The sequence below is a fragment of the Mytilus trossulus genome, chromosome 14, assembly GCF_036588685.1.
Source record: "Mytilus trossulus isolate FHL-02 chromosome 14, PNRI_Mtr1.1.1.hap1, whole genome shotgun sequence".
In the NCBI taxonomy this organism is placed as follows: domain Eukaryota; kingdom Metazoa; phylum Mollusca; class Bivalvia; order Mytilida; family Mytilidae; genus Mytilus; species Mytilus trossulus.
In genome coordinates, this window is record NC_086386.1 from 43,969,553 (window position 1) to 43,990,320 (window position 20,768).

Consider the following 20,768-nt stretch of genomic DNA (forward strand, 5'->3'; position numbering starts at 1 on the left):
GTTATCATGTGTGGACGGACTACTGTTTTAGAATTGTCATTTATCCTTTCACAATTGTAAATCTTTCGTTTATTGATTGTCCGCTCGTATCATCAGCCTCCTCACATGAAGGTATATTATACACATCATTTTATATATCCCAAGGATTTAATTGCCTGTGTTCCGTGTAGGAACGGATGATCATCTTAACATGTAAAAGATTTATAGGAAGGCGAAACGCGCGTCTGGCGTACTAAATTATAATCCTGGTACCTTTGATAACTATTTAGTAGTTATTATAGTCTGAGAACTAGATGTCAGTAAATGACAGTAATCTAAGATCGATTTTCATAATTTAAATTTGCATATGTGTATTACACCTCAGTAAGTAAACGTAGTTTACATAAGTAAAATCTATGGTGCACGTTTGCAAATTGAATTATGTTTTAAATGCAACAATCTACATGTTTTTAGTATTGTGCAATAACTGTGTAATCATATTATGTGTACCTTTCAGTGATTGAATCTCTGTCCATTATTTCTACTCTTAAATCCGTTTGGAATTTATCCTGAAACAAAAGGAAATAAAGATGTTTGGTGAATGCTATTTGTATAAATTTGTCATTGATCATGCAGGTTGTTTGCACAGCTTTATATTATTGTTATAACTTTGTGTAGAAAACAGTAAATCTCAAGTGATCTTGCCATATATAGCCATTTTTTTTAAAAACAATATAATGAAGAAACTATTTAATTAATGTCAACATCTGAACAAAAATGTTTTTATCCTGATATAATGGATAATTACTTAAACTGTCGCTATGTACAAACGTATAATTGAATTCATTATGTTTTTGGTGTATATTTTGGAAGAAGATGGTTAGAATGGAGGATAGTCCAGCCATGGCCTCAGTGACTTTTTTCAACAAATAAAAAAGTGATTTTTTTTTTAAATAAGTCACTTAGGCCAGGGCTGGACTAGAATGGTGGATACAAACTATTGTTATCAACCCAACAGGAACACACCAGCTAACCCTCGTTTGGTCATGTGTTATCATGTATGGACGGACTACTGTTTTAGAATTGTCATTTATCCTTTCACAATTGTAAATCTTTCGTTTATTGGTTGCCCGCTCGTATCATCAGCCTCCTCACATGAAAGTATATTAACACATTTTTATATATCCCCAGGATTTTATTGCCTGTGTTCCGTGAAGAAACGGATGATCATCTTAACATGTAAAAGATTTATAGGAAGGCGCAAATCAGACTTTTGTAAGAAAGTTTATGAAAGACTATAAAAAAAAAAATCCGCAGCGTAAAATAACTATTTGAAAGAATGATACAGAAACAGATAATAGATTTAAACTTCAAGGATCTAGATACCAATGAAAGGCATATTTTTCTAGGTTCAGATATTATATCCGCTATCATTCATTGAAGTAAATAATACGAATACGAATGATAGAAAAACAAAACTTTTACTTTTGCACACTATACACGTTAAAAGTGTTGATATCCATAGATGTGTTATAATTTACTGCAATTTTCAAATGATAATAACAATTCTGATAAATGAGGAGAAGGTATTATTAACACGTTACAAGAGTACTTTACACATTCAAATATTTATCAAGAAACTCACTTGACCGACTTCTTCAGATGTTCTTAATTACTGATTATGGAACATTTTAATGACTATCACTATTCTCGGTGAATGAAATATTTGATGCAGCGCTAGTTACCTTTCAGGAGCACCTGAGACTACCCCCAGTTTTTGGCGGGGTTCGTGTTGCTTCGTCTTGATTTTTCTATGTTGTGTCTTGTCAGAGACATATAATACAATATGTATTATATGTCTCTGGTCTTGTGTACTATTCTTTTCCTTGTTTTGCAATGTCGTTGTCAGTTTTTTTTTTATCATCCATAAGTTTAAATGTCCCTATGATATCATTCCACCCTCTTTTATTCAGCTGATTTCAATCAATTTTATATAAAGACATCGATTAAAACGTATACACTAGTAGCAAAGATACACGGATAGCATAAGGGAACTATTCTCTTATAGTTGTAGCCAGCTAGTTAGAGACATTTTTTATATCACCCTAATCGGAATGTGATTCGATAAATGATGAAATATACCACTTATTTGTTATTAGTTTGTCCTGTCATGAGTACCAACAATTTTGTTAGGTCAATATTTTATGTTAAATGTCACTTTTCCTCTTTGACAAAGGCGATTTATTTACTGGCGAAGAAAAAAAGTAAAATCACATAAATGCTGAACTCCGAGGAAAAATTCAGAACGGAAAGTCATCAAATGTGACAAAATTAAAAGCTCAAAGACATCAAACGAATGAATAACAGCTGTAATATTCCTGACTTGGCTATGGTTTTTTTTGGAAAAAAAAAATTGTTTCCAGTTTTTGGAGAAAAAAATAATTTGTTTTTGATTCTGTGAAAAAAATTGTTTGTTTCACCCTCAGCTGCCACTATATGTAATGCTAAAATTGAAAGAAAAAAAATGTTTTCGACTTGTCGAAAAAAAAATATCCAGAAAAAAAACCCATAGCCCCCCCCCCAGAAAATCAAATGGTTGCTGCCTTATGTAGACATTGGTGCATAAAATCTGGTTTAATAGACAGCTATTATTTCTGTTGTATGAACAGTCTGGTGTCTCTGATGTTGTTTTTTTTTTTAAATTCAAGAATGTTTTTTAATTAGTTATATATACATCTATTTCAGATATTTAAATTCGAGATATATGAAACATAAATACGAAAGGGAAAAGTAACGTTGGTACAAATGATGGCATACATTATATAATGCATTTCCGTCGATTCAGTATTGTATTACCTATAATTATCAGTAATACGCTTAATCTCGGTATTGAAAATCATTTTTGTTTTAATTATATGATTTAGATATTTTTTGTTTTTATAAATGAACTTTATCATATACTTAATAGAAAAATAAAGTAAAAAAAAATGGGGTCACCGTTCATTTAAGCTCACAAATTTGCCTTCAATGGAATCATGCAGTTTGGTTTAGGTCCTTTTTTTCTGTTGAACTAATAGGAAAAAATAAAGGAAATATCGAAATAAAAATGGAACTTTATTACAGAAATCGCTTACATTTCGCAATTGTTTTGTTTAAGTACAGCTTATTTGAAAATAAAAGAATGATAATATAGATCAGCGATGAGTTAAAAAAAAAAGCTATTTTAATTTGAATGCCAAAAAAATACATTTTTGCACCAAAAGGAGATAACTTAGAGCTTCTTTATTATTCTTGTTGGCAAACACCTACAAAGTATGCTAATTTTTATTGCTTGATATCATTAAAACGCAATAATTGTCACGATTCTCAATTTACTCGAGTACTCTTTTCTTCACATAAATTGGTACTTTAGAGAAGTTATTATAACCCATCTTGAATATATGTTATATATGATATTATCTTACCTCCTATCTCTTTATAAAGATGTGATTGGTTAAAGTACTACACGTGGTGACTATGTACGATAGTATAGATCAAATCGTGACCAATACATTACCAAAGTAATATGAAAATAACGGGACATATTATGAGGCAATTGAGCACGGGGTCGTGCATTTGACATGTTTCTTCTAAAGATGCAATGACTTTCATGACAGAAATGCATGAGATAGTTGTATAAAGTATATGCGTCGGGTCGACACAATACTCCGATTACGGAATTAAAAATAAACGCTGTTAGTATAAAAGGTTTATCCGAAAGGCAGATTTTTGTCGTTATACAGTATACTTATAATCCAAACTTTCAGCTCAATATGTGAACAAATTATTTTTTTCTCACGTCGGTGCATTTTAAAGCCGACTTCGAGATATGGGGTTTTCTTATACTCGAAGGCCATACGGTTACCTATAATTGCTGTAGTGATAGGACAAGTTGTAATTACATTCGTTTAAGTTTTGCAAATAAATGTAAGATTATTTATTAGAAAGCAATTGTCAAGGAAACATGATACATTGTTTGACAATATGTATTGAACATGTTGGAAAGTAAATCACAAGTATGCCGCGCCAAGGATAGTTCAAAACGGAAAAGACGTTATCATATTGCAAACTCAAAGCTCAGACACATCAAATGAATAGAAACAACTGTCATATTCATGTACTTCCGTTTGTAAGAACTTGGTTTTATAGCTAGCTTAAATTCTCACTTGTATACTAGACGCCTGACATTACATTATACAAACAACAAGGGAAGGCCTTTACATAGCATACATCACCATCTTCTACATTTGAAAATGCCTGTACCAAGTCAGGAATATGACGGTTCTTGTCCATTCGTTTTGATGTGTTTTGTTATTTGATTTTGCCATATGATTATGGACTTTCCGATTGGATTTTCCTCTTAGTTCATTATTTTTGTGATTTTACTTTTTTTCACATCAGAATATTTGATACTGATAGGCGACATCTGACAATTATCTTTGACAAATATCACAATTTTAGATTTCATTTGCCAACTTTCCAATGTTTGAAAAGTGTCACACGCTTGGTCCCAAAGTCTTGCGTGTTAGTTCTCAGTCGAATCATTCAGCATATGATTAAATATTATATACGAACTTCGTTTGAAGGCCTAGTGTGTGCTTAAAATACAAACAAAAAACTACTTTATTTCGATTTTACTTGAAACTCTTCCATCTTTTTAAAGAAATGTGTTTGTATATTCAAGCTTGGTGTACAAGGGTAAAGATATTTTGTCATTTAAAGTTTTTTCTCAGTACAAAGCATCTGCAAAGACAGTTATAAGACATATAACTGAAATACTTAATATTCGTCTAAGTTTTTAAAAAGACAATATATTAGAACATGTGCAGAAACGCGTTATTTTGAAGGAAAGATCATTAAGACAAAAAATGAAGTGAACATTTTTTTTTCAAATTAATATTTGCAATGATTGAGAATATTACTAGCAAATGGAAGGTCTCAAAGAGACGATAAGCCAACCAAAGAGCAGAAACCAGCTCGGGACCAACAATGGGTGTGAGCGCAGTGAAAAAAAAATCCAGCAACGAAGCCGTGCTTCAGCTGAGCCATAAACATAATGCTCAGTAGTTTAGTCTGAATAACAGATCAAATACCACCAAATCGGTGGTATACGAAAAAGCGTTGGAATTTTTTTTATTCCCTTCAAATTGACAGCTGTAGGAAATTAACCTTATAATTCATTGCCGTAAACAAAATTCTCAGTTTTAAATATATATTTTGATTTTGACAAAGCGATATTATTATTTTTTATTTGGTGTTTCTAAAGAAAAAAATCGAGACTTGAGATAACATACACATGTAAAAAAGAAGGGGGAAATATGATTTGTTAACTTCCAGTGGTAGTTTTTTTCTTAAATGCAATCAAATTTTGACTATAGTGCTGGATAAGATAAAACTTTACTGATGCCAAGTATCTCTTCATTGTAAACAAAGATACACTCTGCACAATTTCTAGGAAAGTGCAAATTTAGAAAAAAGACTATTATGGAAAATTCAAAAGTGGTATTACATCTTTTTATGAGAAGATGCACATTCACTTTTGACCTTGTTTAACACGCATTTGTAGAAAAAATGAAATACTCTGAATGGATTGAGTCTGAAAAACTCATTTTATGAGAAAATTGACAATAAGTATGACTCTACCATGAATATTAGGAGACAAAGCAAGCGATGGTCCTTGGGGGGCTTTTTCTGACTATTTCCTCTCATGTCTTATATTCTGCTACAATAGAAACATTTTTCCTAAGAAAGACATAACAAGTATAAAGTTATTTGTAAAGGAAACTATGTTTAAAGCAGTAACAACAAATAAATCACCAAAAGGGATTTTTTTTTAAATGTCCCTCTCTGGAACGCAGCGTAAATATAAGTTTAAGATAAGGTTTTATTGAAACCTCTTTGGAGTCAGTGAACTTTTGTATGGAAAGTTCATTCAGCTTGAATACTCCAACGACTCATTTATTATCACAAATATATAATAAATGAGTGAAAGTTATCGCAAATTTTTTATTTATTGGCCTAAAAAATTGGAATTTTGAGGAAATGAGAGTTATAAATGGACCAAAAGAGATTTTCAAAAGAAAACGAAGAGTTCAAGTAATGGCACGTATCATCCCAAAGTCATCCTTTGTATCATATTCAACTGTTTGTTTGCAGATGAGATAAATGTTATACTGTGGATTCATTTATATTCGTAGGTATACTTTTTCTTAGATTGCTGAAAACTTGTATATTCGTGGATATTTGATTTCGTGGTTCTGCCAATCTCTGTATACAAAGCCTATTGAAAATATGATGTTCGTGGAACATTTTAATTCATGGTTCACCTGTATCTTTTCGCAGACATTCGACCATACAACCAAGTTCAATCCACCATTGTTGCTTGAAGTTTCCTGTACCAAGTCAGGAATATGGCATTGTTATCAAATTGTCACTTTCAATGTATGTTGACGTTTGTTGTTGATGCATTTCAGGTTTTATGATAATCTGTGGTTAACCTTTCATGATTATGTGTTTCCCTCTTTTTTGTTTATGACCAATATGTGCTTTGCTAAGTCGAATCATGGCTATTGTACAGTAGTATATAAATGCTGTCTTTATTTATATATTGATGTTATTTTGACTTTTCTCAAACATATTTTAAAGACATTGTTTGATGTACTTGAAACGGAAACTGAAAATAATTTAGAAAATCGAATGTCTGCGAAAAGAAAATCTACTGCTACAATTTTAACGTATGTAATCCAAATTCAACCAATTATGACATCAATCTTCGGAATCCATGTGTGTTTTATGCTAGTTTATAAATAAAATTATCTCCATTTTAGAAAAGAAATATAGGTTTGTTTATCTTTATATTTATCCTATATGAAAAAAGTGAAATAATAAAAATACCGAACTCCAGTAAAAATTCAAAACAAAAAGTCTTTTATCAAAAGACAATATCAAAAACTAAAACCCATCAAACTATATATTTGAAAATAACTGTCATATTCTGGTGTCCTTGGTTTAACTTTCAAAGTTCTACCCTAGTAGTGCACAATGTTAAGTCATGTATTCTATCTCCCCTTGTAACCAAAAAGAAACGTTTAAGAAAAGATGAAAAGTTCATGCACACAAATAAATGGAAAACAAACATAAGAAACAAATAACATAGAGGTAAAAAGAGTTAAATACAACATTGGTAATGAAGAATATAAACAGAAAATATATCTGACCAAATAAGATATGATAGTCATATCACCATATCATCACCATGTACATTATATATATTCATATATTTCTTCCTCAGATAATGTGTTTATAAAACAAAATAAATAAATGTTAAATATATTAATGGTGTCTTACAGTATAGAAATAAGGAGATGTGGTATGCTTCAATCAGAAAACTATCCAGCTAATTTCAAATGAAGTAAAGTGTATGCAAGCAATTATTGACAACCGAAAGTCAGCATTAAAAACATGAAACAATTTATCCGATCTAATTTATAAAAACTATGAATTACGAAAAGATATATGACGGATCTGAACCAACAATACCCACAAAACTTTAGTCTCCTGACTTGGGATATGCATATAAAAATGTGGCGGGGCAAAAAATGTGTTTGAGCGATCACACCCCCCCCTACAATAATATTTCGTCGTTCGACTGAGAATTTTGATTAATACATGAATAGGCTTGCTATGTTAACCAAATATAATTATAAAGGGCTTTCGATTAATGAATCATTTTAAAATTCCTCTCATAATGTCTTAAATTATATTCATCAGATTCAAAGAAAGATAATTCTATCTGATATCATTGCCAACTGCTACAATTTATATGCTTGTAATAACATTAAAGGTACCAATTTTCCTGCACCAGATGCATATTTCGACATTAAATGTCTCTTCAGTGATGCTCGTGGCCAAAATATGTAAAATCCAAAGCTTATATAAAAGATGAAGAGCTATAATTCAAAAGTTCTAAAAAGTATAGCCAAATCCGTGAAAGGAATTAGAGCTTTGCATGAGGGAGAAACATTCCTTAATTTATTATATATTTTTTTATCATATTGAACTGCAATATAGTTTAACATTTATGCAAGCCAGGACAAGTTAAAATGTGTCCCTTACACATGATTACGATCTTCAAAAAAACAGAAATGTTGTTGGCACATGTGTGATCATCTTTCAGCAGTTCAACAAAAACATACAATAAACACCACCGACATACCTGACTGATAAACATGGCTCAACCCGCTTGAGATTTTATCATATCATTGTACAGTCATCATATCTATATATAATATGTAATGCAAGAAACTTTATAACGAATTTATTTTATTAATTCTGTATTTTGCAATAATTTGTTATAAATGTTTGCAGTTTTTCAGCAATTCGTAGGTTATCAGTTGTACGTTTGTCTGACGGACAGGCTAGAATGTGGCACTTGAAATATGTGCATTTTCAAATTTTTCTCTTAAATGCTGAAAATTGTTGCATTACATAGGGATAAATAAAAGTGAAAATTGGTAGTGGTATTGAAATTATGCTCACAGGTGACCAACGACATTTTTGAGATTGTCGTAACTACAATCTCATCTTCTTTTCTCCCTCAACCGCCCCGATCATGACATTATTGTATACGATTGCTCACTTAAACTTTTTTAATATTTATACTGTTGTTTGTGTTTTTGATGTTGTCGATTTAATTTTAAACTTTAATAAATTTTGAATAATGATTTGGAAGTTTACATCTTTTTTGTTTAGTGTCTACCTGATGTATAATAACTATGTCTATGGTTTCTCCAATACTCAAGACCAGAGATGAATTTTGCAGTACATTCATCTTTCTAAAAATTATTTGTTAAAATACATATAACTTAATATTTGTCTGAATAGCCATAATGGTTTCATCTATCAGATTCCAAATGAAAAACAAAGACGAAAGATACCAAATGCATTTTTTAACTCATAAGTTAGAAAAAACCAGACAACGCCATTACAAAAAACATAAATCGGCCATACACTAAAATCCCATTAAAACAGAAAACGTACAACCAAAGACAAAGCAACAATAACACAAAAATTTGGTGTTGATATCATGTGCTCCGAAGGGGTACGTAGATCCTGCTCAATATGTGAAACATGTCGTGTTATTTATATACATACAAACCAAACGACAAGTTTCAATTGGAAGGTCAAATGCGAGGTAACTAAAACATTGTAGACAGACAATAGAAATATCTGTGAAACGGTCAACTAGTAATAGTGTCCGTACCTTTTTCGAGGTGATTATTTCAACTCCATAAATTTGAATTCTTTGATTATCTCCTTTATAAGCAACAACTTCCTTTCGGGGCAGCTATCGTGATTGGAACTACGAGCTCTTGAATATCGTATCCATTGAGATAAATTTAGTCCTTCATAAGGCACAGCTGGAATGTTGCTACCTAAAAACATAATGTCTAAGGAGCTAATATGTCTATCGGAGTAAAGACAAAATATAGGAAGATGTGGTATGATTGCCTATGGGGGAAACTCTCCTCCAAAAACCTACTGACGTGTAAGAGTACAATTATATGTCGTTATCGAACGGCATTCAATAATTAACAAAGCCCACAACACATTGTAAGTCATGGAAGGCCCCGAAAGATCAAATGTTCGATAGGGTCCTAAAATGGCCCCCTTTTTTAGCGTAAATTTCAAACTCGGATTTATCGACCAATATCACGATAAATTATAGCTAATACATTGACTAGCTAGGATATAAACCATTTTGTTGAACATTTTACGTTTCTGCGTTCTATTATGACGTCACAAGTTGTACTCATGTTGATTTTACACGAAAAAATCAATGAAAATGGGTAAATTTCCATAGATTATTGGACAGGAAACATAGAGCGCATACGTCGACAACAAAGATCTTTTAAAGTAATGTTTGTGAAGACATTTCACATGTCTTATTTGAATCTTAAGCTTGTCGACGCCTGCGCTCTATGTTTCCTGGTCCTTTATTTGGTTGAAATCTAGCTGATTTTGTCAAATTTCACCAAAATCCCTTATTTTTACATTTTATGGATGTAAAAATCAACGTGTTAGAATTAAACTTTGACAAAAACTGTTCTGTTTAACTCTCTAACATGTCTTTAAGGCAACTTAAAACATGTATTGTCTTGTAACTATGAACTTTATAATTGGGGCCAAATATGGCCCTTACCGAACTTACTCCCTTATACAAAGTAGAAAAAAACCGACCTGATTTATGTAGAAAAAAAGATATACAGAAGCAGACGACTGTATAGCATCTTCCTAACTTTGGACAAGCACAAATATATAAGTGGGGTAAAAAATATATGCTGGCGCCAAACCATTTGATAAGTTATATTATCAACCGATCCTCAGTGTCAATATCTAAATGATAGTCAAGTTAAGGTGAGGTCTTAAATGTATATAGGTATAGGAAGTCAAGAAGTGTTTGTTTACCCTCTATTTCAAGTACGATATGATAAATGCATTTGATACAGTTCCCAAACTTAAAATCACCGAGAGGATTTTATGTATATAGTGAAACGTTAATTCAAAGAATTATAACGTTCTTTCCGTTCTTGGTAAGACGTCTTCCAGAGATAATTAAAACCAATTTTGTAAATCAATGAATCTATTTTGTAATTGATATGAAAGTTATATAAGACCACCAGGTTTTTGTCCATGCAAACCCTAGTTATTTTATACATTCAGAGGAACTTTTCTTTTTAAAAGTTGTATACTAGTATCTCCTTGAGGTGTAATACCACCATTGATTTTCCCCTATTAGTCTTTGTTAAATTGGCACTTGTAACAAAATTGTACAGTATTTACCTTTATTTCAACCAAAGAAATACTTTGCATGTATAAAGTTTGATCCTTTCCAGTGCTAATGTGAAAAGTTCACACTACATTTCAATGCATATAAGAAAGTAACAGTCACCGGAAGTAAACAACCCAATTTTTACACTGTTATTTACTGGTTACCTGCTTTGGTAACTATGTATCCTTAACTTTTCAAAATATTTTATATAAGACCATCAAATCAAAAAGGAATGATGCATTTAGACACCCAACATACATGTGTATGCCTCAGAAAAATTTAAGTGCATTGAAATGCAGGGTTAATTTTCTACAACTGTCAAATTCAAGGAAATATTTTTAAAGACCTTCTTTCGTATGCAACCGGATGTAATTATCATGATTTGGTGGTATTACACCTTGATACATATTATCATGCATGTTGAGCCTTTTTCAACGGATGTTTATAGTTAGTTCTAATGAGGTTCTGTTACGACCCTGTCCCAAGTAAAAGGGAAGGTTGGGATCATGTTAACATGTTTAAATTCGTAAATACTAGTAGGTAACAAAGAAGAAGGCATATAACAACCGTTGCAAGATTGTTTTTTTTTCCCAAACGAGTAGTCAGGTAAAGATCCGAGGCAATTGCTTAAATTGTCAATGGATTTTTCAAGTTGTGGCAATCAAGGTTTCGAGCGTACCCTAAAGTGTATATCCGATGCAAATGTCGTTTCCATCAGACTTTTTTTTCTTCTCTTATACGACTGATTCTAAAAATCTTAAGCAGTTTGTAATAAGCTTACACATTAGTAAATTGTTATAAAACTGATGTTAATATTACTGACAGGTAGTTGCCATTAGACTTTTTATGTTATTTAAGCGAATTAGGTTACTGCTAATTTCCACTGGGTCAATTATTTCTTTAGCCAAAACGATATACTTTTCACCACTTTATTATTTTTTTCGCCAAGTAACAAAACTATATTTTTCATTTAAAATTTCCATTTTTTTTCTCCCCCCCCCTCCCTTAAATAAGGTGATTTTTGCTTTTGAACATTTTTCGTCAAAACAACAGCTTTTTTTCTAAACTATCTTTAAAAGGAGAGGAGACGTCAAATTATTGATTTTCTGTCCAAATCTTAATGAGGTCAAGGTGAATTCCGAGTATTGTCTGATCGGGTAAAGTCAGAGAAACTCGAAAAAAAGTAAATAAACAAGATGGAGGATTAATCGTTATATATATTTTTTTGCCAAATTCTTTGGCAAATAACGAATTATTATCGCCACAATTATTATTCTTTTGCAATTTTTAAAAAATGGCGACTGCCAGCGGAAACCCGAGGTTAAAGTTGTAAAAAAATAGCAAAAAAACATACCGACACTTTGTTATTGGTAAACCATTATTATAATTTCATTTACGACAATAGCATTACTTATGATCCTTTAGATTCTGAAACAGTTCTTATGAATAAATACAATAAAGACTGGAAATATGTCGTCATAAGTGTTTACTTAGAACAAATTCATCAATTGTAAAACATTTATTCAAAAGATGTTTTCCTTTTGATTCAAAACATGCTTCACACGTTTTCAAATCTCGAATCCAGAGAAAGAAGAATGAAGTCCACCTCGAATGTAGTCAACGGACGAACCTCTGTGTTTGATGAACACATGATCGCCTTTTTGAAGTTGGACTACCGCATTCATAACATGGCTTTCACCGCTTGTAGTGTTTGCTGAATACCCGCGTACAAGAATATCGTTATTCTTATTCATCTGGGTAATTACATCATCTCCTTTTAATGCATTGTATATTACGCTGGTAAAATGGTAAGTTCCAGGATGTGGTGCAACGAAAATTCCTGAGAATGGATCGTAACCCGCTCCTACGTTTGTTTTTACGAGGTCAAATTTTAAGGTCTGATCGTTTCCAACACGCGGGTATGCATTCAAAATTACTAAGAAAGCTGGTTTGGTGTCTGAAATGAATATTTTTTTACCTTTTGACAATTTTACTAATGAACAAATATAAGTAGTATTATATAACAACGTAATTCATTTGAAATGAATATCAAGAATATCCTTTACAGATCAACTGTTGAATGAATATATACATGCGGTTGCAAAGATCTTATTAGATTTAGTAGAATAGTTGGGAAAGAGGAAAAATAAATGACACACACAATTTTTCAAAGTGAACTTTTAGATAAGTCAGTTGGATGAACAATATCACTGACAATCAGTCATGTATTTTAAGGTTTCTCTTAATTTAATCTTCGATTTTGCAGATTACGGAAATTGCATTTTACATTCTCTAAGAGGAGTTGATATTTTCCTTCTCCATGCTATGAAAAGAACTTATTCAGATATTATTTTGATCTTAAAAGTAATGCTTTGTCTTAGGTTTTTTAGATTCTTCTGAACAGAATCATTGTGAAGTAAACTTCTACTAGTAAGTGCCTTTTTAAAAATTGATCCAAGAATAAATATATGATACGTAGAAACTTTTAAGTTAATGATTACTTAAAAGCTACGCCATTTATAACATCTCATTCTAAAATTATGTTTGAAGTTTTGAACATAGGCTAATAGTTATACCCTCTCTACTACTCGATATTTATGTGATAACATTCTGGTTGACTAGATACCAGATATCCCTATTTCTATATTAAATACTCTGATAAAAATGTTGAGCTGTGACATGGTTTCCAATGAGAATGAGCTCCAATAAAGTAAATATTAGCGATTATAGACAAACGCACGGCCTTCAGCAACTTAAGCTGTTTTGTTCTCCTGTTGTTGTAAAATTCTGCCATCATATATTCTATATAATGTTGTCGGCCTACTGCTGGATAAAAACACACCAACGTCATATATGATACTTACCATGAGCACCAGTCAGTTGTGCTACCATTTGGTTCAGATTGGTTACAGTCTGATTCAGGAAAGCTATGGTATTTTGCATTTGTGCTAGCTGCTCCTGAACCATAGAAGATTCAGTCAGTAAAAGACGACGGTCATATTCAGCCACACTACATGTTAACATAACACCCCAAAATAAGAAACACTTAAAAACTTCGTTCATTTCTAAAATATTGTACTGAACGGTTATGGTAAAGATAAGTGTAATAAGATAAGTGTAATAAGATAAGAAAACCAGGCGTTTATATATAGCTTAATAAGAAGCCAAGGTTTTATCTTTCTTATGTATTTTAACATTGATCTAAGAAGAACTTTTCTATTCAATATATGTTTATGATCGAGACGGAAAACCGACATGGTCAAACAGAGTTTCATTTTAATGGTCTTGTCATGGTTAGAATTAACATAAAATACCACATTTACAAACTCAATCCTCATTTGTTTTTATTCTCATGCGTGTCTATGAATAAAACAAATCTATTCTCTATTTAGAAATTTGCCATTGATAATATAAACGTTATACAAAAGGTGATTTTTTTCGGTGTTGATACATATATGTGAGGGACAGTTTTTCTTTCGTTTGCTGTCGTCAATTCATTGGATGTGTTGTCAAAATTTTGCTGTTTACATGTTTAAATTTCTATTGCATTATTTATTTATGCATGTTTCTGTTCTGATGGTAATTGCGTTCTTTTCATTTGTAATGTATTTCTGTCAAGTAATGTTGTCATTTTATCGGTATATGTATTATTGCCATACAAACGGAAGGTTAGGCTAGACTTTAAACCAGGTTCAATCCACCGTTTTTTCTGAAATTGTACTGTACCAAGTCAGGAATTTAACAATTGTTATTTCACCTTGTCGCTGTATGTTACAATTTGTTTTGTTACTACTAGTCAGTTTTTCTTTTGCTCTTAAAGTTCATGTGTTTCCCTCTGTTTTGCTTGTAAACCTGATTTTGTTTAACGCCTATTATTATTATTTTTTTTTTTTTATTAATAATGGTTTACTACTGTTGCCTTTTTTACCGTTCAATGTCAATAAATAACTGTGTATATGAAGATCAAATGAGTGAGGATTAAGATGAAGCAATAGTCATATTAATCCCAAAAGTCATTTAGACCATAAAACAATACAGTATCACTTACATAACATAAACAAAATAGTGTATAGAAAACTGTTTAACATTTGAGAACTTATTGCGGAAAGATAGTTAGAGCGAACAAACGGTGGAACAATCAGTACGCATCACTTACTTCTTATATATATTAAGCGTTATATATGTAACACTCCCAAACGTGTCCTTCCCCCCAAACGTGTCTTTTCTCCCTAAACGTGTCCGAAATGTACAATATTCCCGAAACGTGTCCATTTCCATAAACCCCAAACGTGTCCGAGAATTGTTATTCGCCAAAACGTGTCCAATATTCAACGCCAAAACGTCACACGTCTTTTAACGCTAATACTGTATATGAATCTCCTAAATAAAATCGCTGATAACGTTTACGGTAATTCTATGATGGGAGTCACAGGTGATTAAGTTGTCATTTATCAGATTTAGTTAGTACAATGTAGGTTTTTAATGATTATAATAATTGCAAAATTAATCTATTATTATCAATTAACTTTGACTGAAATTGCTTATTGTCGAGTTGCAAGTATTTCATATTCATTTAGAAGGAACATGCACATAATTCTGGAGTTGAATTAATAATTAACTTTGTTAATTATTTGTACTTATAAACTCCAATGATACCCCCACTTTTGTCAATAGTTTGTGCGTATTTCAAACGCTCATCAAATCATTAACTAGTTATCCGTTTTTTTAATAAATTTTAGGTTTCAGCATCACTAAAGACGCACGATAAAGTGACATAACGTCCAGTGCCAAATGTTTCATGCATAGGTTTTATAAATTCTTTTTTTTTATGAATATAATTATTATGTGATCAACGCCGGTTTTCATTGCAAATTTATTTTGTAGTGTATAAGTAAACATTTTGACTTTTGATTTCGAATTGTCCAGTTACAAGAACATTATGTATATTTAGAGTGAACAATAGTTTTGCAAGTTTTAATACTTTTACAGTTGTACTGTACAAATTAACTTTAAACTGATGATCGCGTATTGTCCAGTTGCAAGTATTTTATGCATATTTAGATAGAAAATACATGTACAAGTTTTAATGATTTTGCAGTTCTTTCTAGAAAGAACTTAGGCTACTAGTTTTTATTTAGTTTTACATTTGAACATACATATCTTAATGTTTTTATTGTTCTATTGTTAAGATAAACTTTAGACTGTTGGTTGCATATTGTCAAGTTGCAAGTATTTAATACATATTTAGAGAAGACATACACGTTTTAATGTTTATTTCTAGTTCTACTTAATAAATTAACATTAGACTGTTGATTTCGAATTGTCCAGTTGCCAGTATATAATGCATATTTAGAGAGAACAGTAACGTTTTAATACACAGAGAAAGGGACACTTTGACCCGTTAACTGTACAGTTTAACTAAACATGTTGGCCTACAATTTACATACAATATAGCCGAAATGACGCCACCATTTAAACCCAGTTTAATTCTTCCGGTTTGAAAAAGTAATAACGTGCCTTATTTATATTTTTAATTAAACAGTAAAACTAGTATACGTTAATAAAATAGCAATAACCAAATAACGCTTGATGTGGACACGTTTTGGGGATTGGACACGTTTGGGGGTTAGTTCAGAAATAGACACGTTTGGGCGTTTATACAAATGACACACTCTGGCACTGTTTTCAACTAGACATGTTTCAGGGAATCGGACACGTTTTTGGGGAAGGACAGGTCTCTGAGTGTTACATATATGTTACATACGAGTTGGAAATCAGTAGGATTATGAAGCTCATAGTAAAAATTTGGATTCGATATAATAATGAATTGATCAATTATCACTAAAAAAGTATATAAACATCCATCTTTTTTAACAATTGCGCGAAATAGATGTCCTACAAATACTTTATTTGCTGACCGATCGACGAACAGGTCAAACTACAGTTTTTACTATTTTAATCCTGTTGGTACAAATAATCTCATCTCTTCACATGTTTGTTTTCCTTTTTCGTTCTTTTAAACAAATTCGAACTGATGTTGTGTGTGTCTCTTTAGTAAATTTGAAAATACTTAATTCAAATGTATTTTGAAAATTGAAATGAACATAAATCGGCAGAAAAAAACTTTAAAGTTAGAACTTTAAAAAAAGAAAGATTTTTATTGATTGATTAATTGATTGTGGCACTCAGTTTTTATTGGTAGAGGAAACTGGAGTGCCCGGAGAGAACAATCTACCTTCGTAGAAAGTTTTTAACTTAAAGGTTGCATTTGTAAATACAGCTGCTTCTCAAACTACGCTATTTTAGGGAGCTATATAATGTTCATAGATAATTAATTTTGTTTACGTACTGTTTTACCGTTATGATCTCTATGTTTCATCTTATGTTACCGGTAAATATACATGTGCATATTGGTCATAACGTAATGTGTAGTTATATTTAAGTCAATGCAGGGTATTTGAAAAAGTTGATGTTGGTTTAAACTGTTAGAAGTTCGGGACACATAAATGTTGAAAATATTCCGCACAGCCCTATAGTTTGACCTTTGAAAAAAAATAGGAAAGTGGTACTGTTCTAGCCTTAACAGGAGTTCCTTTGGGAAATCGCATTGTCCATATTTACAGAAATGCAACCTATAGCGGAGTTTGTCAATTTCTAATGTTATTTAAAAATAACATAAACATCAGTAACAAAAAACAGCAACTTTATTGCGTCATCTGTTAATTACAAATTATAAAAACCCAAGATTATATAAATTAGAGAACTGTCTATACATAGTGGTACTTATGTATAATCAAGTATGTATAATAAGCGATGCAATATTGTTTCATGGTAAATGAAATGGTGAAGTCTTCTTCTCGATAAACATGTACATATGCACAAAAATGTTAAAGAATACAATATACCTACTCGCAAATGTAGAATTAATTTGCAATATAAAACTTGTTAAACTATTAAATAAAAGTGAAAAATTAATAGATATATATATACATGTATTAAGAGTTCCAAATTCTTGATTTGTTTTCTTTACAAACCATAATCATTTTTATTTCATTGATATATAAATAAGTCATAATTACACTATACCCTACTTACAATACTTTGCACCACCGTAAAACAATGATCTTCATTTTTATCTTATCATTTTTTACGTACACATTTGTTTTTAAAATGGGAATGGAGACATTCAAACTTATGAATAATATTTTTAACCTGTTTTCAAAAATGATATCGAAGGTAAGTGTTTTTATTTGGAAACGATTTCATTTTATATAAAAATCAAAAAAAAATTATAAACAATATGGAATTAGGTAATTATTCAAATCTTGTCATCAATCAAATGTAACCGTTTGGTTTCACCCAAAAGAAATTTACTTGCTCATTATCCTTGTATTTAAAACATTCATTCAGCTTCTGCATATCTCTAAAAAATATATTAAGAAAATAAGGTCAATTTCAAACATAACAAAGACAAAGCGAGGTAATTAAAAAAAATTGAAACATTTTAACTCATAATGTTTTCACCTGGAGTCTTTAACAAACAAAAAACTTGATTTGAGGTTGATTACGAAATTTTATAACGTGCATGTTTTATTATTTGACATTGTACTACTTTGAAACATATTTCGACTAGACAGATACCTATTATAACATCACAAATAAAGACGACTTTGTCTAATGACCTTACATGGTAAAATCAATTTATGTGTGCAGATCATTAATAAAGAAAGTACATGTTTGTCTGCATATAGTTTAACAATCATAAGAGGAACAGATTCTTCCACATATCTTGTGAAGTACGATATTCCTCCTCCCTTGACATTTCTATTTCAAAGAAAATTTGTCGAGTAGAGAAATATCGTTTCACACACTAGATATAGTGGATGTATTTATATACAATTTTCTAGATATAACAGTAAGTTATATTTCACAAAGACAATAACATAATCACATCTACATCTAAAACTTAAAGTGTTCCAAGTGTAAAATGTTTAAATACAATAACAAAACTTAAAATTAGAATAATCAACAAACTACTTATATTTAATACTCTTTTAAAGTCTTAAAATCATTTTGTTTGAAAAGATGACAGACTGGTGTCATCATAATTTGCGTTCACATCACATCATTAAAACTGAAAAATGTAATAGTGATACAAAACGTTATGTGAATTTTTCATTATAAGAACTATATTACCTATATACATATTATATACATTAAAACAAATCATTTAGACTCAATCATATAAAATCAACATTTATAACAACTTTGGTTAACTTTAATTAACAATTTAGGACGCATATTTACTTGAATTCATTATTTGTCATATCTTCTTCGTCCACCTTACTCTTTAACAGACAATATTCCGGAACATATCTGTATAGTATTCGTGAATATTATTAAATTATGGTATAGCGTACACCCAAACATTAAAGTATGGCTATCTGACAAACCTAAATCCACATCCTAAATCGTGTTTGCTTCAAAGAGTATTTGCACATCAGACTTTGAATGAACTTAGTCTTTTGAAAATGTCTAATACTGATAGAGTTTATTTTACAATAGCAATAGAAATATAAAAACAGAAGTACATTGCAAATACATTTTACAACTGCAACATGAAGCACTATTAGATTGAGAAAATATTGACGGTTTAGCTGTTATTTTGATAATTTTAGATGATGGAACAGGTTGTTCTATAACTCTATAGGTTATATTTTCGTCATTTTGAGGTCTTGATAGGGTTGGATTAATTGCAGGTTCACAAACTGTAGCCTTTGACTTTTTTTCTGAAATAGAAATATATAAACAATAAAGAACCTTTTAAGTCATATGTTTATATAAAACGTATAGTACGATACGCGGCACTGAAGATGTAAAAAAATATAAAGTGGACGTAGTTTAAGTTGCACTATGCCAGTCTAGTTATTTCTAAAACACAAAATAAATGACAGACAGAAACCAATAAAAATCACTAAATGAAACTGCCGTGGATCATGTAATGATGCGCGGTTAAACATGTTTATAAGCAAGCACCCTTTGTGTCACCTTGAACAGTGGTTCGACATAGTCACCAGACTTTCACAGCACTCAGTGTGAACAGGACATTGACAGACTAGGAATACACATAACCTTGTGCATATATACTAAAATTTATTCATGAAGACGGTGTAGAACCATACTCAAGTACAGTTAGGCATATTTAGTAATGATTGATTTCAGTAAGATCTTATTACGTTGTTAAATGGAAAGTATTAAGAATAAGTTCAAATAATCAAAAAGTTAAATATAGCATATCTTATTTTACGTGCTCTATAAACAACATCGATGTATAAAGGCTGTTAAATACTACTACACATTACGTTGGTGCATGTCTTTGTTTTTAGAAAGCATTTAGCAGGTTTACAGTTATACATTTATGTATTGTTACAAAATCCCAACGGCCATGTTTTTATATACAATTTATCATTTCATTCTTATTACGTCTGTGCTGCATTAACATTGACTCACACCATCAAATGCTGATCACTGCTTTCTTAGTCGATGTGTGAACCTTTTTTTATACGCCTTGATCAATTTCTAAATTATTTTCAAAAAATGATATTCAAATATTTCAAACATTTATATATTTGTTTTTCAAATAAGCACCAAGTGATTTTTTTTATGTGCTGGCTCTTGTGTAAAAGAAATAATTACATGGTGTACCGAATTATAAGCCTCGAATCTTTCATAAAAGTTTTCACGTTTGCACCTGTCTTTTTTTTTAACGGAATAAGATGAATATTTTATGACAATCTCCGTCTTGGGCATGAACGATGGTATGTGATAATTTTTAATACCATGTATGATCTTTGTCGTCGTTTATTGAAAGGTGGAATATTGAAAATAGGTATTGAGAAATATATTACAAGTAATTCTT

The 20,768-nt window shown here is 31.0% G+C and overlaps 1 protein-coding gene across 1 annotated transcript in view; it reads right to left on the bottom strand.

Annotated features, from left to right (window-relative positions):
* LOC134697795 (uncharacterized) overlaps positions 1-20,768 on the bottom strand; it is a 70,714-nt gene that overhangs the window by 11,132 nt on the left and 38,814 nt on the right. The window contains exons 16-18 of the mRNA XM_063560079.1: positions 19,452-19,638; positions 13,714-13,859; positions 12,616-12,806 (exon numbers count right to left, since the gene is read on the bottom strand). Of these exons, the coding sequence (XP_063416149.1) occupies positions 12,616-12,806; positions 13,714-13,859; positions 19,452-19,638 (524 nt within the window). The remainder of the gene's footprint in view (positions 1-12,615; positions 12,807-13,713; positions 13,860-19,451; positions 19,639-20,768) is intronic.